A 23338-nucleotide genomic window follows, 5' to 3' on the forward strand; every position below is an offset into this window, starting at 1 on the left:
TACAATCGAATGATCTATAAAACCCTCAAACCTCACTAGAGAGACCAAATGGGTTTAGTTTTCAACGTTTCTCAAACTTGGCATTTCTCGATATTATTGTTATCTTTAGGGGTATTATAGACTTTTACACAAATAATACACGAGCTAGGGTTTTATCATTTTCTGAGGTCATATATAAATATAGCTCCATCGTAGTTCTCACAAAAGCTCCGGCGCCACCATTAAAAACCAAGTCGCTCTATCTCTCTCAGCGAAATCGCACGGTGAGCTTAATCGATCCTCTCGCAGCTGTTGTTGTCGTTTCTATCAGTCAGATCTATTACGGCCGTGCTCCTTTAGTGATTCGATCTGTTCATTTTATCTGTATTGATTGATTAATTAGTATCCATCCTTGCTTGCTTGATTTGGGTAGGGTTTAGAAATGGCGACAGTTCCAGGACAATTGATCTGGGAGATCGTGAAGAAGAACAACTGTTTCTTGGTGAAACAGTTCGGTAGAGGAAACTCCAAGGTTCAATTCAGCAAGGAGACTAACAATCTCGCCAACGTTCACTCCTACAAGCACTCTGGTATATTTCTTGTCTTTACTCTCTTGGAAATTTGATTACTGTCTGTTGGATTGGGAATTTAAGTATCTTAAGATAAGACACTTTGGTTGATTCTTCAAATAGACTGTTTTAGATTGGTTTATGCACAATGTAGAAGATGTGTGCGTCTGCGTTCTCAAACATAAGACTATGTAACTGTAATGTATGGTTTAGTTACTTAAAAGTGACTGTGAAATGTGATTGCTTTCATACAATGTAGTCGTTTTTTAAAATCCGTTGATTGAGCATTCAATGGGAATCTGATTACTTTACTAAATGTATTGTATGAAATTGATTTCTGTCATGAAATTTGTTGTTTTCTTTACTAGGGTTTCTAATAGACTTTTGTTTGGATTCTTGAACCCAAAATTTGAAATTTACTTATAGAACTAGTCTTAAGTTTTTAAATTTTTCATTGTGGCGTTAAGGTCTTGCAAACAAAAAGACTGTGACCATCCAGGCCGCTGACAAGGATCAAGCTGTTGTGCTCGCCACCACCAAGACCAAGAAGCAGAACAAGCCTAAGATCTCTGTCAACAAGTCTATCCTGAAGAAGGAATTCCCCAGGATGTCCAAGGCTGTTACTAACCAGGTATTATTCAATTTTTCACCACTGTTGATGTTTGTTTCTATGTTTATGGTGTGCTTATGGTTACAGCTCTGAGATCTAGAATATGTTTGTGTTCTTTACGAGTTAATCTGATGGTAAATTTGCATGTTGAATAGATATTATTAGAAGGCCTTGTGCTTTGATGGTGATCTAAAGAAATTTTGTTGTCTGAAATGAATTATATAGGTGGTGGACAACTACTACAGGCCAGACTTGAAGAAAGCAGCTCTTGCTAGACTCAGTGTCATCAGCAAAGGCCTTAGGGTTGCCAAGTCCGGTGCCAAGCAAAGAAACAGACAAGCTTAAGCTTAAGTTTTTTTTTCCAAAATATGTTTTTTTTTGAAGTAAGAGATTTTTGCTGAACAGGTTTTTATCTAAGTTTTATTTGTTGATGTTGAACCATAACGCCATGCACCTCCTTTTCATTATCCCTTTCCAAAAGGAGTTAGATGTTTTCCGTATTATGATCATATTTCTTGTGTTTCATTTTGTTAGATCTTTATCTTTAATCAAGAATTTGCTTTAGCCTAAATTCTAGATTTTATAATAAATCATATGATCTGAGTCTTGCTGATCTGAATCGAAATGATGTGAAAAATGAATCATAATAAAATTATTCATGATGACGTTGAAAAGCCAAAAAGTGATTAAGAATCCTATACTAAAAATAGTAAAATACACATGAACTGAAATCGCAAATTCAAAAACCCTAATTATTCTTTTTTTTTTTTGTCGAGAAACCCTAATGATTCGAGTTGCATCAATATGTGATTAGTATAATATCTTGGATTTTAGATTCCCATTAGATCTCATCAAGAAAAGCAAATTTGATTTTAAGTTGAAAGAAATTGGCCAATCTTAGCATATAAGAGTGTACATTAGGCCCATAATGGGCCCAAAATTATAATATACGGAAGCTTTATATTAGGGTTTTCCTTACAGTTTCGTCTCTCGCTCGATCTGCTGCCGTCTCCAACTCCATTTTTTAAAAAAGTGTGAGAGAAAGAGAGAGAGAAGGCAGAGATCGAAGAAGAAATGGAGAAAGGTAAGGGAAGAAAGGAGGAGGTGGTTACGAGGGAGTATACTATCAATCTCCACAGGCGTCTCCATAGCTGGTAAAAACCCCAGCAAGCTTCCATACTTTTCAATCTCTCGTTTCCGGATTTCTTGAGTTCGTTCTGGGTTTAGTTGATAATGATTAGGCTCAAGTTGCAATTCTTAATTAGGGATGTGTCAAGAGCATTTGATTTTGTACAACTCCATTGAATATACTTGTGATCACCTTCGAATCAGAATGTTTCGAATCTTTGTAGAAGAAGAAGATTAGGCTTTTAGATGAGAGTAATGTTTTTAGTTGTGTTCCTTTGATTTTGTGTAACTGTTTGCTTGTTGCTTAGTTACCATTTTCCATTAAGGCGTTGTCACTATTGATCTTGTGGTTTTAGTTAGTAATGCTGAATCCTCAATGTGGTTTTTGATCATTTGAAAAAAAATGTAACAGCACATTCAAGAAGAAGGCGCCCAATGCCATTAAAGAGATCAGGAAGTTTGCATTGAAAGCAATGGGAACAAAGGACGTTAGAGTCGATGTTAAACTCAACAAGCAGATATGGAGCAAAGGTATCCGAGGCCCCCCGAGGAGAATCAGAATCCGTGTTGCCCGTAAGAGAAACGACGATGAAGATGCCAATGAAGAGTTCTTCTCTCTCGTCACAGTCGCTGAGGTTCCAGCTGAAGGACTCTCTGGTTTGGGCACTAAGGTCATCGAGGAAGACGACTGAAGAAGATTGGTCAATGTAATCACACAACCCTTATTATCTTTAGAATGAAAGACGCAAAGAGAAAGACTTTTTGCTTGTTTTGATCACTTTCCCTTTTTGGTTATATTATTTCTTATGTTTCTAGTTACAGATTTGGTGCTGATACAAGTTTGACCTTTTTTTTTTGTGTGACTTTGTTTACTTAGTAATCAAATATTTTAGGGGACCGGTTTACCATCTGATTTATCATAAGTTCAATAGATAGATAATCCACAAATCAAAGAGTAGTACACATTCTCAAGGAAGAATATAAATAAGAGATATCTAACATTTATGCCACATTTGAAACTCAACCTTTTCCAATGTACCACATTGATTCATGACAAAATGACCATTGTACCCTCCATTTGTTTGACGTTGCAAAAGTGTACATTTGTTTTTTATTAATTAAAGAGGGAGCACTTCAACTTTCTCTCGCGTCTTTTCAGTTTCGAACACGCCATTGCCCATCAGTCCAATTTCGAGTTAAAGCTATAAGACAGAAGAAGAATTGTTCGATATAGTTCACTTTAACTCTCTCTCTTCGCTTCCGTTCCGATTTGAACTTTTCTTCTTCTCAATTTTCTTTTGCTCTTTCTCTTCGACTTTCGTGGCCTCTTTATCCGAAGATCTCCTCATGCAAATCTGAAACTCGACCATGGATGAAAGCAACGAATCAATCTCGGCTAACCAGAATGTGGCGTCGCTCGATTTCGTGGTCCCAAATCACCTGTAAGTACAACACACATCCGTTTCTACCAATTATACCCTAATCGTTTCTACCCTAATCGTTTCGTGGTTAACCCTAATCGATTCTACCAATTTCGTGGTTAACCCTAATCGTTTCTACTATTTTCACTTGGCCTTAACTCTAGTCTTTTTTTTTACCCTAATCGTCGTCCCCTTAGGTTTAACCGAGATGATTTGGGAACCAACTCAGTCGCGGTGGAGAGAGACAACCAAACGTTTGGACCTACTCCCAACTTCATCCTCATACCAGAAAGTCAAGATGAGGATATTCTGTAAGTGTTTTTTCACTTACAACTAGTGGTTTCTGTTTGACAATGATCGTTGAATAGCTTCTGAAACTTGGGTTTTTGTCCACACATTGAAAACAGGTGTCCTGTCAATGATATGGGAAAAAACTCTCTTGCGGTGGATAAAGAGGACAATATTATGTAAGAATTATCTGTTTGGCGTCTTATTGACCAATTGTTGTGGACATATTTTAAAAGTTTTAGTTGTTGTCCACATAGTGACGACTGCATAAGCAATTTTGGTGTTACCGTTGATAGCTCTCCCCCAACTGGTGTTTGTGAAGTTCAACCAGCAGATGCATCTCTAAACACCGATAACACTGTCACCAACAACACAATTGAAAAACAATAGCCAAATATCCCATTTTCACAGTGTGGACCACTTCCGCGTCGTCTCTTTGCAACAAATCGGTATGCTGTTAAAGGCCGTATAAATTCGTATTCTACACCTGAGTATCTTCTCGACATTATAGAAGCGCTAGATGGATCCAGTCAGTTGAAATGGATGAAACATTCTTGTTTTGGTCGTCTTTTCAAACTTCTTGTTCGCAAGAGTTCCTTACCCGGCAAGCTTGTCCACCAATTCCTTTGTCGCTGCCTTATCACTCGGAAAAAAACATGAGATGTGGTTTGTTTATGGGGAACATCCAATCCGTTTTTCTCTGCGGGAGTTTGGTATCTTAACAGGGCTTATTTGTGGTCCACTACCTTCAGATGAAGAAGAATCATCTGCCATTGACGTTGGTCCTATATCTGATTCTGATTTCTTCCACACTCTTATTGGCCCGAACAATAGTTACACTATCCGGGAAATTGTAGACATTTTGAAGGAGGACAAGAAGTTGCCAATTGCTCGCCGTATGAATGGAGATAGGAGGCTACGATTGTGTCTTGTTGTGATTGTGGATGAGATTTTTATATGCAATTCATTTGTTGTCAGAGCTTCTAGTAAAGTGGTTAAATTGGTAGAAAATTTGGATGCTTTTGTCAAATATCCATGGGGGAGGCTTTCTTTCCTAAGGACTTTAGAGAGGGTTACACTCGGTTACGTTGTTCCTACTGCACGTGCGCTTGCCGACCAACTTTCACAATCTCACACAGCTACTCATGGTTTCACTTTGTCATTTCAACTACTTTTTTTTCATGCAATTCCACTCCTGGCAAGAATCCTACCTGATGCAGACGACGAGTTAACATTTGACGATCGTTCAATGCGTCATCTAACCCAGCTCAATCTATTTCATAATTCTAACATTCTCGAAGCAGAGAATAATCCTAATGTAAGACAATATTTTTGTCTTATAGTCTCATTTACCAGTTTATTCATCTATCCTTCAACAATTATCACTTTTACTCCCTTTCTTTTCCTAGCTTTGTGTAGAGAATATTTTACACAGCGAAGACCCACAAGACTACCAAGATTACAACTGGTATGGCACAGAGGTGGATAATACCCGCATTGATTTAATAATGAGAAAGCTGGACGATGGGCACATCTTCAAAAAAAAAAGACTGGCATGGAGGGATTCGACATTTGCTATTGATTACATGCGATGTGCCAAGAAAGAAAATAACCACACCAGCTACCAAACAAAAGAGATCCAGAGCTGCAGCCGTGAACAAAACACACCAGCCTAATCCTCAAGTCAATCCACCAGATGGATATTTTTTGAAAACTGACATAAAATCCCCTCCTTATTTAAAAAATACTAGATTTTAACTCGCGGTACACCGCGGGAAGATACATTTAAACTAAAATATGAAAATTATAAGCTGCATTTTTTTGTTAATTTTTGTTTAATTTATTTAGTGTTTAAAATTGTATAAGTGTATTTTGATAGTTAATATTAGGATTTAACCCGTAGTATACAGAGAAATAATTTACTTTTACATAATCATAATTTAATCAAGTTAATTAAATATGTCTAATATTTTAATATTGATAAATACTTTTAATGAATAATTTTGTACTACCAAAATAATGATATTTCAAATTTACATTAATACTAATCCAAACCCATGAAGGTATATAACCCTGTGAATTTGAATGATAGACCAAAAATAAAATAAGAAGTATTGAACCGAGAGAAAAGTAAACAAAAAGAGGGGGAGAGACATTTATAAAGCATAAAAACTTTAAAAAAGTCAGCTATTTTAGACTGTTTTCCATCAGCAAAAGAACGTAGAGGTCACAATCTTATCTTTCAGCTGTGGCATGGGATGATGGGAGGCATAGGAACTGCTCCAGATTTGGTGATCACTCTATGACATCTGGACATATTTCATCACAGTTGTATATGTGCAGCTGCCAAATGAGCATAGCAAATAGGTGCATCTTTTTATGTTGCTGGTGATACTAACTTGAGAATAGGGGTCAACATTATTTATAGGTGGATATATTCAACTTATAGGTGAACATATTCAACTTAATCTCATTAATCACCACATTCAATTCTAAAATACTATAATTTTGTCCCAAATTTCTATATATAAAATCGTATAAAAACAAATTAGTTAAAACAAATTAATAACTATAAAATCGCATAATATATATATGGGAATATGCCAAGTTTATATTATTAGATTAATTTTGATTGATTATAAGTCATTAATTTTTTAATATGATTTTATATATAGAAATTCGGGACAAAATTATTGTATTTTAGAATTGAATGTGATGATTAATTAGGAAGATAGAAAATCAAATGTAGCTGATTTATAGGCTCCTCATAAATTTATATTTAAAATCGATTATTGTAAAGAATTTGTAGAGAGATTTTAGGAGAATGAAATTTGGAAATTTTATTTCAGATTTAATAAGGAGATAAATTAGGAAATTTTTGTTTTTGTTAATGGAAAAGAGTTGAAATGATTTTTTTTTGTTTTATAATTTTATTAAAGAAAATATTAAATTATAATGGCATGAGATGTAAATAATTTTCAACTTCAAGTCTTCTTTGCTAAAGTTGCTGTGAAAATAATAATATAGATATATATATTGAATTGTAAAGAATAGAATATAATAAGCCTATACATATGAAACCCAAAATGCCCAATATTTTAAAAAAAACCACTAAGGCCCATTAAAGGCTCCACATATATATATAACTTAGTGAAAAATTCCGAAAACCCTAGAACAAAAAGGTATCGAGAGCATCGTCGTCCCCAACAGCCGAAGAACTGAAACTAGAAGACTTTCAGTAATCGAGAAATGGGTAATTCTCCTCACCTTGTTGTTTCCTTATGCTACAACCTGTTAGCTGCTGATTCTTCTTTTAACACTCACTGTTCCTGATGTTTTTTTGTTATTGTCTTTGATTGAATCTTCTCGTAAATGAAATCTCAGGTAAGGTTCACGGTTCATTGGCTCGTGCCGGTAAGGTGAGAGGTCAGACACCTAAAGTGGCTAAGCAGGACAAGAAGAAGAAGCCTCGTGGTCGTGCTCACAAGCGGTTGCAACACAACCGCCGTTTCGTCACCGCCGGTATTTAGCTTTTTCACATTTTCCGGTATTAGATCGATTGATCCGTCTCTGTGATTTGATACTTCTGCAAATATCTTGAGGTTGAATTAGCATCGTAGGACCTGATTATTTGTTTTTGGCTTCTGTTGCGTAATCGTAGTGTGCCTTGAGATTCTAGTTATGCTATTGTGATTCAAGTCTCTTTACGTCTTACCAAGTCTAGTTCATGTCAAGTTTCCTTAGAAATGCTTTAATCCAAATTTTTAGATTAGATTGCTTCTGATGATAAACTTGTTTGTGATCATCTCTTAGTTCTGTAGCAAATCATGAATAAACAAGAATTGGATTCTCGTGTGATTTGATTTTGTTTATGTTCGTTTCTTTCAGTTGTTGGTTTTGGCAAGAAGAGAGGACCAAACTCATCAGAGAAGTAGACAAAAAGAAAAGGTTTTTTACCCTTTCAGATTTTGTGGGATGTTTTTGATGATGAAGTAAGTTAGTAGAAAACGTAATGATATCAAAGTTGTTTAGGCTTTTGGTAATCTACAAAATCAGTGGATGTTGTCCCAATGTTTCTTTTGATTTGTGTTTCTCGTCGGATTATATCAAAAGTTCCTGGATTATTCGCTTATTATATACACTAGATTTTGAAGGAATTAATATTCATTTTGATGCCAATTTATCTGCAGCTTTATTTTCTGTGACGTTGAACCAAAATAATTCTCACATCTTTAAAACTTGTGAAAGGCAACATCCAACTTCTCTGTCCTCTGTTATGTATCCGCAACCAACTGAACAATGTGTTTGGAATCAACTTCAAATCCCAGTCTTCCCACCATTCTTTGCATTGCTTATCACTCGATCATCTTGTTGTAACAAAGTATGATCTTGTTGTAACAAAGTTTGATCACTGCATCTTGAGAATCCATTTATACTTTGAACACAGCAATAACCCTTGTGAAACGGAGTTCGTGGTCCAAATTGTCAATTGTAAACATAAAGATTCTAGGCAAAGGGACCAATGATAAGATATCAAACGAAGTTTTTAAGTTTGTGGATGTTTTTTTGTCTTTCCCAAATGATATTACCCCACAATGTCAAACAAAGAAGGCGAATTTTGGAAAACCATGGACTATCTTAGGTTGTGAGAAGGAGAACTATGATCTAGGTATTCGTTTACTTCTTTAAACCTTTCACATTTACTTGTTTCTTGTATTTAATGATGTGAATTTTTAGTATCTACTTTGTTCATTTACATTGGTTTATAAAAGTCAAAGCTATGCAGACCACGTAGCGTATTTTAGAACACTGTTATTAAGGAAATGATCAAACAATAGGAAGAAAAACCTAGAGAATGGTTTAGATATTACCTTAAAATTTCATACAACAGTGACAGCCCTGGACTCATATGCAATAAAGACAAGCTCTGTAGCCGCCTAGTTTGAAATTTCATATGCTAATACTTTCTATATTTCTGATCATTTTCCTTTGTATAAGTTTATGGGTTTTGCTCTCTGAATCTCTCTCTTTCTCTCTATGACAATCCCTCCAGAAGGCACTGTTTTTTGGTGAATCTGTTAGGTAAATGGTTATTTGATAAATGGAGTTTTATGGTCCAACTTCCGAACAATCTAGTGGGTCAAGACAACTCATGAGAGAACTCAAGACAAAGCAAAATGATGTGCAGCGAAGGGTCAAAACAGAGGAGGAAACAAGAGGTCACCAGCGGTATGAACAAGTCCAGCTATGGCTTCAAGTCGTCGAGAGTGTATGATTTTTTGCGTAAAAACGATGTTGAGTTTAGAAAGGCGCTTCGTTCTGGGAATCGACCCATCTACAAATATGCGAAAAGGGTTTCGAAAGTGTTGAAAGAGATTTCTGATCTCAATTCTAAAGGGTCTTTCAACATCGTGGCTGGGCCAGCTACCTAATGGTGCAGTGCAGGGGAGTTTCTTAATACATTCATAACCAAAAAACATGTGTTTAAGTGGTCGTTATATTGTTCGATTCTGCTCTCTTCTGAGCAAAAGGAAGCTCCAATGTTACCCATTACCCATTTTGGTTTGCTCTTGCTTATATCATTCATTGGGTGTGTCATGCCGTCATGTGTCCTTGTGTACTCTAGGAGTATGTTTAATATGACTCAATGTTGAACCACTGTTTCTTTACTTTATGTAACTCTTTTTTTTAAACTAAGTATATTTTATGATTTCTTATAAAAATGTTTTGAACGCCAGATCATAAAACCGCAGAACAATTCAATTCAAGAAAAAGGTAAAAAGTATGAAGAAACAAAAAAAAAAAATATCAAGACTCAATACATATGAAAGCGAAATGATCATCAAATGTCATCACAAGAACACACAAACCCAAACAAGGTAACGAGACCAACAAATCACAATTGGTTCTAAAGTAACAACAATTGATTTGTGTGTTTGAAAGCATTACAATCAATCACAACAAGACACTCTTTTAGTCACGAAGAAGAAACTGAAATGAAAACCTTGTTGAGTTTAGAGATCAGACTCCATAAGGTAATCCCCGAGCCTTTCGACAACCAAGTTGCATTGACCTCCAGTCATGGGTTCATCGTAGATGCCAAAGACCAGTGCTTGCTTCGTCTTCTTGATAGTCACGCCTCCAGGTCCCTGCAGAGAAAGATTCAAAAGTTTTGTGTGAAATGAATTCTGATTCTATTCTCTCTCTAAACAATAATGTATTATTCCCACAAGATTCATAGAAGCGGGCAGATTCGAAAGAAAGTTACCTTCTTCCCTCGGATCACAGCTTCAGGTTCACCTTGAATAACCATGTATTTTTCGCCACCAAGGAATAGTCCGGTTGGGGCAAGAGTCCCGGGCTCCTCAAAGTCCTTGAGGATTCCAGCGACTTCTTCAGGCTTCAACTAAAATACACAGCAGCTTTGATCAGTCATTGAAACAAAGGCAAAAAAAAAGCAAGTCAAAGCTTTGTGTTAGTGATGCACAGATACAATTCCTCAGCTTATACGAAATTTCAAAGAGTGATGATCCAAAGACCATAGAGCCTGCAAGAAGAAGATCTCCGCATCTTTTGGATCGCTAACGCATGCTTAAGAGTTTTTTACAACACACATTGGAACTTGCTAACGTGTGCATACCTAAGAAATCTCAGAATCAGACTAACAAAGATCTAGATCCCTAGGTTTGAATTCAATTTCGGATACAGATCGATTGGTTGGTTCAGTAAAGCAAATTCAGATTCCGGAGATCCGATAACGGAAAATCAGATCCGAGATTCGTCAGATCCGATAACGGAAAAGAATCTCAAAAGAGACGGCAGAGTCCGATCGATTCAAACGAAGAAGAAGAAGAAGAAAAAACCTGAGGGAATTTGGTGCTCTGAGCCCAGACACTGCCGTCTTGACCGAGAATAGCGGCGGAGGTGAGCTGGTTGCCTTCGACATCGCACATAAGGTGATCATCGACGTATGATTGCCACGACATCTTCTTCTTCTTCTTCTTCTTCTCCTACGAGTTTGTTTGTTGTATTCTTCTTCGTTGAAAATTCTCACAGAAGGTTTCTTTTTTATATCTCTCTCTCTCTCTCTCTCGCAATTATCACTTGGAGAGCTTTTTTTTGTGATCGTGTAGACACACAAAGTGAAACGTTGTGCTTATTAAATTAATTATCTTTTTTATTCGTGTCAACAGCTTATTATTAATTCAATTAATTATTAGCTTTTAGAAATAATTTGAAAATTCATTATTCAGCAATGGGAAAGAAAATTTTAATTGTGAAATAATAAAGAAAAATTTACTAATAAGCACAAATGATAATAAAAATAAATCTACACATATATGGTATGTAAATACTCTTGTGTGGTTTAAGGTTTTTCATACATATTAAGAAAATAACTACATTTTTTTTTATTTTTACTCTTTATTAATATATTTTTTATTTTTTTTAATTGATCAGATAAAATTCATATTTTTACCAAACATATGCATTGGAAATCTAAAGCAATAAATATTATAAAACAAAAAAAAATTATTCTAGAACAAAACAAACGGAGGAAATATAGGTTAAATTTTTTTATTAATTTATTAATTTATCAACTGAAATAAAATATATAAATAGATTAATAAAGCAAACTAAATTTATACAGTGTGTAACTTTCTTTTTTTGACAGCCTTACAATGTGGAAACAATATCACATACCACTTTTATCAAACTAAATAAAAATTCAGATATACCATGTATATACCATATTAGTTATGCTGAAACAATAAAACATCAGCTAATTCTATTTAAATCATAAGCTAATTCTACAACTTTCTTTGAATAGATAAAAAGGGTGTATATAACATCTCGAAAATGTGTAAAAATTGTATTTTACCACAATCAATCATAAATTGCGTGTTTTATCAGATAACTAGTTGAAAAATGTATTTTCAAAAAAAATTCTCAATTATAAATATAAAGTGTGTATCCCTAAAAAAAAAAAAAAAAATCAAGTTAAGCTATGCCAGAGATGCCCATCATTTGTTCTCTCCAAATACAGAGTGGATATGCTCTTTGAAGATCCTAATCATATATTATTGCGTTACACCAAATATTGCATCTACGTGTGGCCCATTACTTTCGTTTTTTTAAAAAGTCAAAGTTGGGAAATAATTTTGGGTTTGTGTGATTAGAAGAATTATCATGGAACTGAAAATTAATTAGGGTAAGTAATTATTCTATAAAAAAAAAGTAATTATTCTGAATGGAGAATGTCATCATTATGAAAATTTTATCATGGATACCAAACCGATGGGGTAAACTTTACTTAACTTCTCGTGGGGACGTAGTTTGGTTTCTTTCATCGACTGAAGGACAACACATGATGCTAAAAAAAAAAACAATAAGCATGAGCATGACATGACGGCTTTGGGGGAAAAAGGATTATCCTCCTAAAACGTTTTAGGTAGAGTGAAACAATTATTATGACTGGTCGGACGTCCGATGCACAAAAAAAAAGAATAGAAAAAAGTTTACTTAGTTATTGCCATTGGTCTAGTTAAAAAGTGATTTGAGGCTGAATGCAGTGTTACTGAGCTTAGAAAGGGGTGAAAGGGAGAGAAATATTTTTCAAGAGATAGGTCAAAAATTTCCCGGAGATAAATCGAAACTCCGCAAAAAGCTGAAGTGGTTGACGGACTGAATCATAAAATCCGGTCTTAACGCCAAATACCTTTTCAGCGTGAGGCTGTGTGTTTGGTAATTGGTAGTATACGTGTGTTAAACATCTATAGATAAGCTGGGCATAGGACGAGTACTCTTGAATTTTTTCATAATCTTTACCCGATCCGGTCCTAAGGGGTAATAATAAAAATTACTTTTACTCAATCTTTAAACAACGGGTACCCGGTAAAAAAATAATTTACCTTTTAAATAACTGACCTTTTACTTCAACCCGGAAAAACGAGTACCCTGTAAAAAAATATCAATAATCGCAATAATAATTTCATATTCCGAAAGCCGAAAAAAGAAAAAAATCATAAATATACGCAACATATAGTTCCAAAAATTATAAAATTACAAACTTTAAAATAAAAGTAATATATTATTCAATTGAGCGTCGTATATATCATTTTAATTAGGCTAAGTTGAACTTAAGCTTTAACTTTAACTCTATAATAGATTTATAAATTAATAATACAAAATATTAAAGGGTATTAATGGATCGGGTAGGGACGGTGTTGAAACGAGAAACAACAATAAAATAAATTCGAAGATGAAACAAGATCTGGGCGGCCTTTCGGTTAAATTGACTAGAAACAACGAAGAACTTATGAATTGGATTTTGTATTCGGAGTATTGTTTTGTGTTACATAAAAAAGGTCTCCTCCTCTCTCCTTCGAGAGGTAGATTATAAAGCCAAAAGAAATATCCAACGATGCCCTGAATTTCCTCCTCCAATCTCATCTCCTCGCCCTGAGATCTCCTCTGCCACTCCAAGTTGTTCCTCTTCGCTTGACTCGGGGCCTGCTTCGACCGACTCAGGCTTATTGGGCTTTTCGTGGGCCCATTTCAAAATCCTTACAGTTTGCTTCTTAATGGGCTTTGTCTTTCGGCCCACATCTGGCAACACCCAACACCAACAATTGCCCCCAGCCTTTTACTCTGAACAAAGAAGAGTTAAAGGCGAATATTCGGGGAATCTTTCGTCGTTTCGGTTTCGTGATCCTTCTCGGGGAGAACGCGCTGGATCTTGGCTTCTGAGATTTTGGTGATGATTACCTTCTCTCTCTTAAGATCCAACGGCGGAGGCGAAAAGTTTGGACGACTCAGATTAGAGAGAGAGATACGTGGGATTTCGAGCATCGAGACAATTATGACTTATAAGTCATAAGTCACACGTCTCGTCATAACCGCGCACTCATCCACTACTTGAAGGTAATTTTCTCTTCCTCTTTACTGTTTCGAATTTTTTTTTTAGGGTTTCTCTCTTTAGGTTTCTCTTCTTCTTCTTCTCGAATCGTTTTAGCCAGCACAACTAGAACTAGTAGAGTCCGTAATTGTCTTTCCTTTTTCCGCTTTCTTTCTTTTTTTTTGAACATTGTTCCTCTCGAACTTTGGGGAAACCATATTCCTGCATTTACTTCTGAGAAGCACCTCGCGGATCTCCGCCATAAACACGGAGTTGCTCCAAATGTTGAGATGATGCTTCCTCCCGGCGACCCATATACCCCGGAAACCGTTCCCCAGGGTTACTGTTGTGCATACACAACGTACTTTGAACGATTCAGGTTAGTATTTCCCATTCTCGGGATCATCCTTCGGATCCTCCAACGCCTTCGAATGGCATTCCCCCAGATGAGTCCTAACTTTGTTCGACACGTGATCAGGCTCTACACAAGGGGTCGCGAAGTTGGACTCGAACTTGGAGTCGATGACATCCTCCGGTTTTGTCAGATCAAACATAATTCGGGTTTTCCCGAGACATTCTACACGTGTCACCGTCAGGACCGGGAAATCATCCAGGCGATCCCCGGAAAATATGATCGGTGGAGAGAAAAGTATTTATACTTCCACGTCTCTTCGGCTTTGGTGGGAGATTTCAACTTCGCCCGCCTTCCGACTCAATGGGCCGTATGCGTCGGTCAGAATGACCCACAACTGCTTTGTTGACTCATGTTTATTTTCGGGACTATGATACCTTTTAATGTTGACTAATTTCGAAAAGTTTCGTTTTGCAGATTCCGACGATCACCCGAATACTCAGGCGGTCCAAGCATTGACTGAAAGATTACGAGGAGGAGAAGTGCGGTGGAGTTCATTCACACGAGCTCGCATTATTGCAGCACTCTACGCCCCGACGATTCAACCTCCTGATCCTGTCGTTCTCCCGGAGGCCCCGAATTGATCAATTCCCGCCGACCGTCCGAGAAACAACAGATCCGAGAACCTCCCTGCTCACCAAGGTATGATGACCTCGCACGCAGCTTTACGCTTGCTAGTTTTAAGGTTGACGATATCCGTTTCTTTTGTCTTTATTTTATACCGCTTAGAATTTAATTACGCGCGAATCCTTAAAGGTACTCCAACCCGCCCTCGCATATCAAGCTCGTCGTCGTCCTCAACCCCGCTACTCGCCATGACCAGGAAGCCGACACTTCGCGAGCTGAGAGAACCAGCCCAGCCCTCCCGCCGAGTTCGCGCGGGAGACGTGGATGTTGCTCTGGCCTCCGCTTTCCAAGCCGCTCGCCCTGAACCCGTGCAAACGGGACGTGAGGAGGTGAACCAAGCCGTAGTCACCCCGGCTGGACTTTTTGCCCCGCGATCTACTAACAGCGAGCCTGCACCTCCCCAGAAGAGAGCTCGCGCGGAGGGACCGCGGACTGGTGAGGACCAAAGCCGTGAAAGTAGGGGAAGTTGCCTTGTGGGTGACCGGAACGACCATCCGGGGTGGGAACAATCTGCTGCCGGGAACGGATCATCGACGAGCCGTCCCTTCCACTGGCGTTTCGTCCACTCCCGCGACTCTCCAGCAGGGGATGACCACCTAGGGATGACCACGCTGTTCAGGCACCTCAAGACTGCCCAATGTTAGGTTCCGCTGGTGAAGGATCTCGCGGAGCGGGAAGCGTACATCGCTACTTTAGATTCCTAGGCGTAGGTAAACCTGCTTACTGATCTTGTTAGTTTTTGTGCTTTGGCTTCTTGCTAGGGGAGATTACATTCTGACTCATATCCCCCCCCCCTTTTTTTTTTAGTCTGTGGCCGCTATCAACAAGCTGGTCGCCTTGTATGAGCGGAGTCTGAAGGATGTCCCACAGTCAGCCGAGCTCGAGAATACATCAAGGGTGATCCATGAGCTAACGACCGCCTTGAAAGCTGCAAAGGAGAGGGAGACTGTTGTCGTTGGCAGGATTGATTCCCTCGATCACGAGATTGCTTCCCTAAGGGCTTCTCAGGAGAAGCTAACAGAGGTCGAGGCTGAGCTTTCCTCTGTTAAGCCCGCTCAGGTAAAGGCTGCAAGAGACCGCGATCTCCTCCTGAAGGAGAACAGGTGGCTAAAGGAGAAAGCGACAGAGGCGGGGCAGTTGCATGCTGAGGCGACCCGGAAGGTGGTCTTTGAGGCGAAGATGAGGATGTCGCAGGACTACTGATCGATCCTTGACTCCGTGAAGAGAAAATGGGAGCTGAAAAAGCAGAAGTCCAAAGTCGACGGAGATTTCGCAGACAAACAAATAAGTGAAGGAAGGATCACGGTGGAAGACGAGCTCAAGACCCTTGAGAGTCAGAAGGCGGCGCTTACCATCTGGTCTGACTCTCTGGTGGTTACGGACTTCTCTGTGAGCAAACTCGACCTTCCTCAGGTGTCGGAGGACTCAATTGCCCCGATGGAGATTGACACTGGAACCGGGGTTCCTCGCGGTTTGAACGAGCATGAGAGAAACGCCAAAGATGCAGCTGAACCGGAGGTAGGTGCAGAGGAAGAGGGCGCTTGATCGGTTTTACTTATTTTTTTTTTTTTTGCTTTTGTTTCGGTTTGCCTGGGAGGGTTTTTATCCAAGACTTGACCTACATGGCCTGGGAAGGCTTTTAAATCCTTTTACTTTTTTCAAGTAAAGATATTCTTAAGTCTATCTTTAGTTGGTTAAATTGACGAAGGCCTTCAATGTCCGGTCGCAAGACACTTTGACAATGTGAAAAACGGATTAGTCATCGAGCGTGTAAGTGCTAAGAGAATTTAGAATGAATCAAATCGGACTGCGAGATGATGCTATGTTCGCGTAAAGTTATTAAACAGCGGTGTGACATACATTTTAGTGTAAACCATTTGGGCTCACGATTTGCAAAGTAATGTGCGAAAAACTTTGGAGTAGTGAGATCGTCTTCAGATTCGCGTGAAGTGCGCGGGGGCTATTTTACGCGATCTGATGTGATTGAGGTGGTAATTTAGAGTTGAGTTAATGCAACTATTATCGACGTAGTATAGGTTGTAATGAGAGGTTTTAACTCTATCGGGAGCAACTGCTTGTTGTTATTACTGTGTTTTTTTTATATATATGCTTTTTTTTTGTTTAAGAGACAATAGGAAAATAACAGGGGCTGTACTCAGGAAGTCGAGTTGCCTATGTACCCCGTAAGGGGATCAAGTCAGCCGTAGTTCGATTATTATCAGTACCTACTGAAGTACTTCTTTAATTTCATGATGTTCCAAGGCCGAGGCTCGACCTTTCTGTTACTTTTTTCAACTAGGCGGTATACACCGTTGCAAAATATCTCAGTGATCCTGTAGGGACCTTCCCACTTCGTTCCCATCTTCCCGGCCTTTTTCTCCTTCTTGTGGTCGAAGACTTTGCGGAGTACGCGCTCTCCAATTATGAAGTTCCGGGGTCGGACTTTTGAGTTATAGAAGCGGGCTATAGAGTTCTGATAGTTTTGGGCTCGCACTAGGGCTTGCTCTCTCATTTCATCAATAATGGCAAGGCTATCGAGCAATGCCTCGTCGTTTAAAGCCTCGTTTTCAGGGGAGACAACTCGGCGGATACTGCCTACGAATATTTCGGCCGGTACAACGACTTCGATTCCGTAAGCTAGGGAGAAGGCGGTCTCGCCTGTGCTACCTCGAAGGGTAGTTCAGGTGGCCCACAGGACTTCGGGAAGCTGAGCGTCGCAGCTAGACTTTGCCGCGCCTAACTGTCGCTTAAGACCATGTAGGATCAACTTATTTGCCGCCTCGGCCTGCCCGTTTCCCTGAGGGTATCGGGGTGTGGACGGGGTGAGCTGGATGCCCCAGTTATCGCAAAACCTTTGCTCTACATATGACATCAAGTTGGCAATCTCGATCTCGTAAGGGCTGTCGTGACGGCATAACACGTTTTTCCAGAAGAAATCTTTCACGTGATCCCCGACAATTGACTGATAGGATTCCGCCTCAATCCACTTGGTAAAATAGTCAGTTACGACCAGTAGGTGTTTCACGCGTCGTCTTCCCAATTGCTCGAGGGGGCCGATGACGTCCATCGACCATCGCATGAAAGGATAGGGGGCGGAGACCGAGCTCATCAACTCGGCGGGCTGGTTGATCATGGGTGCATGGCGTTGACATCTGTCGCAGCTTTTGGCATGTGTGTCGCAATCTGCGAGCATGGTCGGCCAGAAGAACCCTTGTCGTTTTATCCTGAGGGCTAAAGGTTGACCTCTGGAGTGATTTCCACAGGGTCCCTCGTGATCCTCTTTCATGATGCTTTTGGTCTCGCTTCCGTGAACGCATCTGAGGTACGGTCCGGCAATACATCGCTTGTATAGTTCTTCGCTGATGAGGCAGAAACACGCACTTTGCACCTTGAGCTTTCGTGCTTGCCACCGATCTACGGGAACGGTTCCCTTTGAAATGTACTCGCGTATCGGGACTCGCCAATTCGTTTTTGGTCCTGCGTCGTGTTCATCTTCCAGTATGTGTTCATCTAGGAGCTCTTCATCCTGCTCGGGTACCTGTTCGATATTTTTCTTGTCGGGTCCGAAGCCGCTCTCGACCTGATGGACGCTCTGAGCTTTGACGGGAATGGGATACTGGGCTCGTTGACCAAAGGACGGAGGTTGAAGTGAGTGCGGCCAGGGCGTCGGCCGTCGAGTTCTCTCCACGTGGGATTTTGGTGAGTTCGAACGATGAGAACTGTTCTGCCATGGACCGAAAGACCCGCAGATACGAGTCCATTTGTTCGTTGCTCGCATCGTAGTTTCCATGAAACTGACTAGTAACGAGCTGAGAGTCGCTGAACGCGGCAAGCTCTTTTACTCCCACGCCCAGTACGAGTCGGAGGCCGGCTATCAGAGCTTCGTACTCGGCTTCGTTATTTGAATCCGTAAACCCGAGCCTCGTACTCGGCTTCGTACTCGGCTATCAGAGCTTCGTACTCGGCTCCATGACCTCTTTGGTGGGGGAGAAGAGTTGAATCCCAATCCCGCATTCTAGCCTAGATGACGCTCCGTCCGTGTATAACGACCATTTCATTGGATTATTCCCGTCATGGTCGTTGTTCGCAGCAAGCTCGATTACAAAATCGGCGAGGACTTGTGCCTTAGCGCAGGTTCTAGGTCGGTATTTGATATGGGCTAACCTGCCAGACTGGCTAAGACTATGGAGGATAGAGCGTATGGGTTTCACGACATCACGACCGTCAGGGCTAGTTTTTCCATGGCAGGGTATCATGTTTCAGCGTCGACCAAAGTTTTGCTGACATAGTAGACATATTTCTTTTCTCCCTCATGTTCTCGCACCATTACTCCGCTTACCGCAGAGTCGGAGACTGCGGTGTAGAGGAAAAGGTGTTCCCCGTCCGCCGGCTTTGAGAGCATAGGAGGCTCGGAAAGGTATTTTTCGATTCATGGAATGCTTCCTCGCACTTGCTCTCCTACTCGAACTTTCGGTTGTCCTTTAGCATTTGGTAAAACCGGAGGCAGCGGTCTGTAGACCGTGCAATGAAGCGATTTAGGGCTGCGATCCACCTTGTGAGCCTTTACACCTCCCGGCCATTTCGAGGAAGGTGGTGATCTGCTTGGGATTTGCTTTGATCCTGCGCTCGGTGACCAGAGGACAAGGTATCCACAAAGGACAAGGTCTCGTGCCCGCCAGTTGCTTCGACCAGCCGATCGATGTGCGGGAGGGATTAATTGTCTTTCGGGCAAGCTTTGTTAAGATCTTTGAAGTTGATGCAAATTTGCCACTTCCCGTCGTTTAACCTCGACGTTTACCGCTTTGGCCCTTTCGGGGCCAAGCTTACGACTCTTTTACTTTGTTTGTTTATAGGTGGGGTCGACATTTAGTTGTGCGAAGTGACGCTTATGTCAATTCCTTTCATGTCAGACGAAGACCAGGCGAAGGTTGCGTAATTTTGTCCTAAAAACTGGATCATTTCCGCCCTTGTGCTGACGTTTAGGTCGGCTCCAATTCCGACACATCGGTCGGATGGCCTTCTATGATAGAAATTTGGACGACCTTGATCATTAATGGACTGCGGGTGACCGGATCCTTTCAACCCGCGAGCTGACGAGCTTCAAGCTCGTCGTCGATCATTAGTTGCTATTGATTGGACTTTTTGATTAAGTCATATCCGCCTCTATAACACTGTCTGGATGCGCATTGGCTTCCATCGATAGTCGCGATTCCGCTTCGGGTTGGCTATTTCACGCATTGATGGTAAGTAGACGGGACAAACTTCATTCAATAGAGCCATGGTCTGCCGAAATTGGCGTTGAAAGGAGCGGGGCGGTCGACGACCACGAAGTCGACTAAACGCCGTTCCCCTCTGGCTTCCACGATTAATTGCGTGGTGCCCTAGCCTAGAGTCGTGTCTCCAGCAAATCCCGTGAGTGGGGTTTTGCCCCCTTTTAATTCAGAATCAGGATAGCCCATTCGTTTGAAGGCGTCATAGAACAAGAGATAGACCGAGCTTCCGGTGTCTATTATTATGCGAGATAGCTCGCATCCTCCAACGTCTAGCCTAACGATCAGAGCATCGTCGTGGGGCTTGTCCAAATCGTCTGTTTCGCTCTCCCAGAGAGTAATTTCGTAGTCGGGCGTGGCTTTCTTTTCCGGTGGTAACTCTCGACCCTGCGTTGGAATGCTTTGATTAAATTGACAGAGCTGCGGCACAGGGCGTATAAACCGATTTAGATGAAGTGCGGCAAAGGGTGAGACCTTTGAAGACGAGATCGATACGTTTCTTCGGGGCTGGAGGGGGTGATGATCCCTCAGCCTCATCTGTTCTCTCTCGTTTCGCAGCGACATCTTTTGCGTTCGCGTTTGCTTCCCTGGCTTTCTCTCCCTCCTTTTCGAGGTCGATTTCGCCGAGATCCCTTGCTTCGTGTTTTCTTGCGGGGAGGCGTCCTACAGTTCTGCACTCCTCGGTTGAGTGACCCCGTGTCTTGTGATACTTGCACTCCTCGGTCGAAGTTTGGATTCTTGGGTCTGGACGTGGAGTCCACCGCGAAAGCGTGGAGTCCGGATATGAGCGGATCCCTCCGGAAGGGTTTTTTAGAGGGGTTGAAGGGGGTTTTCACTGACTTATGGAGTTCGGCCATAACAGCTCGTTCCTCTTCGGCTCTAGCGAAGTTAATTGATCTATGAAGAGCGTCATCAAGCGAGGAAGGTTGCCGGACAGTGAGCTCCTCCCGAAATTTTGAAGTGTACCATAGGCCATGTCGAAGGGCAACTAGGGCACCCTTGTCGTTTAAGTTTGATATCCTGGCCTTGACCTCGTTGAAGCGAGTTACGTAATCGCGAAGCGACTCGTCTTTCCCTTGCACCAAGAGCTAGAGGTCGGATTCGGTCATCTTAGCTTGGAAGAAAATTGAGTATTGCTTCAAGAAGACAACAGCAAGTTGGTCGAAGGAATCGATGGAGTTTGATTCCAAAGGCGCGAACCATTCGAGCGTCGGTCCGTCGGTGAGATAGGCCTTGGTTATTGCCAATCTGAAAGCCCGGAGGTGTGCTCCGTGATCCGGCTTGCTCGCGTACTTGGGCAGGCGTAGTTTACCAAAGTCTCGAAGACGAACCTTCGCGATTCGATCCGTAAATGGGGTGCGCATTGTTTCTGCGATCACGCGATCGATATCTGGTGCAGCGCTCGTAGCCAAGTGGACATTTGAACGGATTTGGGTCATCTCGGCACTTGCCTTATTCATGTATTCGGTGAGAAATTGGGCGCTGATTGCGTCGTTCATCGGGGGGCCAGGGAGGCCGAAGCTGCCGGTCGCCGCATGACGAGGCATTCCGCTCACGAATTCCTCGGCCAGAACTGGGTTTGTTCTTAATGAGGGATTCATTGGAGCGCTGGAGTTGCTAACATCACGTGCCGTCGAACAAACATGTCTGGCCGAGGGCTGGTCTGCAGGTCTTGAGCTTGTAGGCTCGTTAAAGTTTGTTAAGCTCGGAGCTCACGGATTTTTCGAAGTCGCAAACACAGGTAATGTCCTGAGCCCACGCGGGGTGACGTGGACCGTCTAAAAATCGAGGCGGGTTCGAGGCAGCGCTCTTTCTGCGGAATCGGTTGAGATTATGTCTGAAGGATGTGTGGTTTCTCGACAAAGATCTTGATTCTCGCGGCACGCGAGTTCTAGCTCGTGTCGCTCGATCCGGCTCATGAGAAGTCGATTCGTTGCGTCTTGGGCTTGAGTCTTATCGATTAACACGGCGAGCATCCCACGTATCTTGGAAAGATCGGCTCTGTTGGGAGTCCCTGAGGGGGATAGGGGTGTCAAATGTTGCCTGGGTCGGTTTGCTATATTGTTTTCGGAACGAATCCATACACGGGACTGGTTCCTGCTTCCCAGTGGAATTGCGGGGATCGTGGGCGTACTCCCGACGGGAATCCCATGGCTCAGGATGGCGAGATCCTGGACCGGAATAGGTCTCTAACGGGTGAGAACTGAATAACCCGAGGAATCCTGGTCCAGTGTTTGGGCATCGCTGGGAAGCGAGTCTATCCTAGATCTGGCCAAGCTTGGGATCTCTCGATTAGAATGGGTCTGAATCTGCTCACCTTGAGAGGGAGCGTTGTTAGAGCCAGATCCATGGAGTGTTGCTGACGGTGCGATGGCGCTGGTGTGCTCGTGACTAGACTCCGACGTGATTGCGTTAGTCGCGGATGGATCCATTTTGCCTAGATTTTTTCGAAGTAATCAACTTTGAAGATAGAAAGACCTGAGTCCCCACAGACAGCGCCAAATTGTTGAAACGAGAAACAACAATAAAATAGATCCGAAGATGAAACAAGATCTGGACGGCCTTTCGGTTAAATTGACTAGAAACAACGAAGAACTTGTGAATATGATTTTGTATTCAGAGTATAGTTTTGTGTTACATAAAAAAGGTCTCCTCCTCTCTCCTTCGAGAGGTCGATTATAAAGCCAAAAAAATCTCCAACGACGCCCTGAATTTCCTCCTCTAATCTCGTCTCCTCGCCCCGAGATCTCCTCCACCACTCCGAGCTGTTCCTCTTCGCTTGACTCGGGGCCTGCTTTGACCGACTCAGGCTTAATGGGCTTTTCGTAGGCCCATTTTAAAATCCTTACAGTTTGTTTCTTAACGGGCTTTGTCTTTCGACCCACATATGGCGAAACCCAACACCAACTGACGGGTATTGAAAATTAAACTAATACCTTATACTCGTCCCTTACTCACGGGTAATATAATTATAGTACCCTTCACTCGATTCTAAAGATACGGATACTTTTTTTTTTGGGATGGGTACGAACCGAGTAACGGGTCGAATATGGATAACGAGTATTAGTGCCCAAGCTAGGGGTGCTAATTTGCTATAGCACCGGGTTTATACAATTTTTTGTCTTTTTTCTTTCCACAA

General features: G+C 41.3%; 3 protein-coding genes and 1 long non-coding RNA gene across 4 annotated transcripts; 3 read left to right on the plus strand and 1 right to left on the minus strand.

Annotated features, from left to right (window-relative positions):
* Nucleotides 1-84: 84 nt before the first annotated feature.
* Nucleotides 85-1729, plus strand: LOC104702557 (large ribosomal subunit protein eL28z). The gene is made up of 4 exons (XM_010418431.3): nucleotides 85-263; nucleotides 413-569; nucleotides 1016-1179; nucleotides 1384-1729. The coding sequence occupies exons 2-4, from the start codon at nucleotides 422-424 to the stop codon at nucleotides 1501-1503; spliced, it is 432 nt and encodes a 143-aa protein (XP_010416733.1). The 5' UTR covers nucleotides 85-263; nucleotides 413-421; the 3' UTR covers nucleotides 1504-1729.
* A 359-nt stretch (nucleotides 1730-2088) lies between these two features.
* On the plus strand, nucleotides 2089-3105 carry LOC104702529 (large ribosomal subunit protein eL31z-like). The gene is made up of 2 exons (XM_010418391.2): nucleotides 2089-2312; nucleotides 2699-3105. Exons 1-2 carry the CDS (start codon nucleotides 2233-2235, stop codon nucleotides 2976-2978), a joined length of 360 nt encoding a protein of 119 aa, XP_010416693.1. The 5' UTR covers nucleotides 2089-2232; the 3' UTR covers nucleotides 2979-3105.
* Nucleotides 3106-7083: 3978 nt separating this feature from the next.
* LOC104702522 (small ribosomal subunit protein eS30z/eS30y/eS30x) lies at nucleotides 7084-8174 on the plus strand. Its single transcript, XR_754045.3, has 3 exons — nucleotides 7084-7248; nucleotides 7380-7517; nucleotides 7884-8174. It is a non-coding gene; the product is annotated as a small ribosomal subunit protein eS30z/eS30y/eS30x (long non-coding RNA).
* Nucleotides 8175-9734: 1560 nt separating this feature from the next.
* LOC104702512 (profilin-1) lies at nucleotides 9735-11183 on the minus strand. Its single transcript, XM_010418374.3, has 3 exons — nucleotides 10859-11183; nucleotides 10264-10401; nucleotides 9735-10144 (listed from the first exon to the last, which is right to left on the minus strand). Exons 1-3 carry the CDS (start codon nucleotides 10979-10981, stop codon nucleotides 10010-10012), a joined length of 396 nt encoding a protein of 131 aa, XP_010416676.1. The 5' UTR covers nucleotides 10982-11183; the 3' UTR covers nucleotides 9735-10009.
* Nucleotides 11184-23338: the final 12155 nt, after the last annotated feature.

This window comes from Camelina sativa, chromosome 1 (assembly GCF_030686135.1).
Source record: "Camelina sativa cultivar CO46 ecotype springtype chromosome 1, ASM3068613v1".
NCBI lineage: Eukaryota > Viridiplantae > Streptophyta > Magnoliopsida > Brassicales > Brassicaceae > Camelina > Camelina sativa.

Bases quoted from the DNA above. Each gene is read 5' to 3' on its own strand.
- LOC104702557 (XM_010418431.3), top strand. From the start codon at position 422: ATGGCGACAGTTCCAGGACAATTGATCTGGGAGATCGTGAAGAAGAAC. The intron at 570-1,015 runs GTATATTTCTTG...TGTGGCGTTAAG, and splicing joins TCACTCCTACAAGCACTCTG to GTCTTGCAAACAAAAAGACT. The intron at 1,180-1,383 runs GTATTATTCAAT...TGAATTATATAG, and splicing joins CCAAGGCTGTTACTAACCAG to GTGGTGGACAACTACTACAG.
- LOC104702529 (XM_010418391.2), top strand. From the start codon at position 2,233: ATGGAGAAAGGTAAGGGAAGAAAGGAGGAGGTGGTTACGAGGGAGTAT. The intron at 2,313-2,698 runs GTAAAAACCCCA...AAAATGTAACAG, and splicing joins CACAGGCGTCTCCATAGCTG to CACATTCAAGAAGAAGGCGC.
- LOC104702512 (XM_010418374.3), bottom strand. From the start codon at position 10,981: ATGTCGTGGCAATCATACGTCGATGATCACCTTATGTGCGATGTCGAA. The intron at 10,402-10,858 runs GTTTTTTCTTCT...TGTGTATTTTAG, and splicing joins AGAGCACCAAATTCCCTCAG to TTGAAGCCTGAAGAAGTCGC. The intron at 10,145-10,263 runs GTAACTTTCTTT...CTTTCTCTGCAG, and splicing joins CTGTGATCCGAGGGAAGAAG to GGACCTGGAGGCGTGACTAT.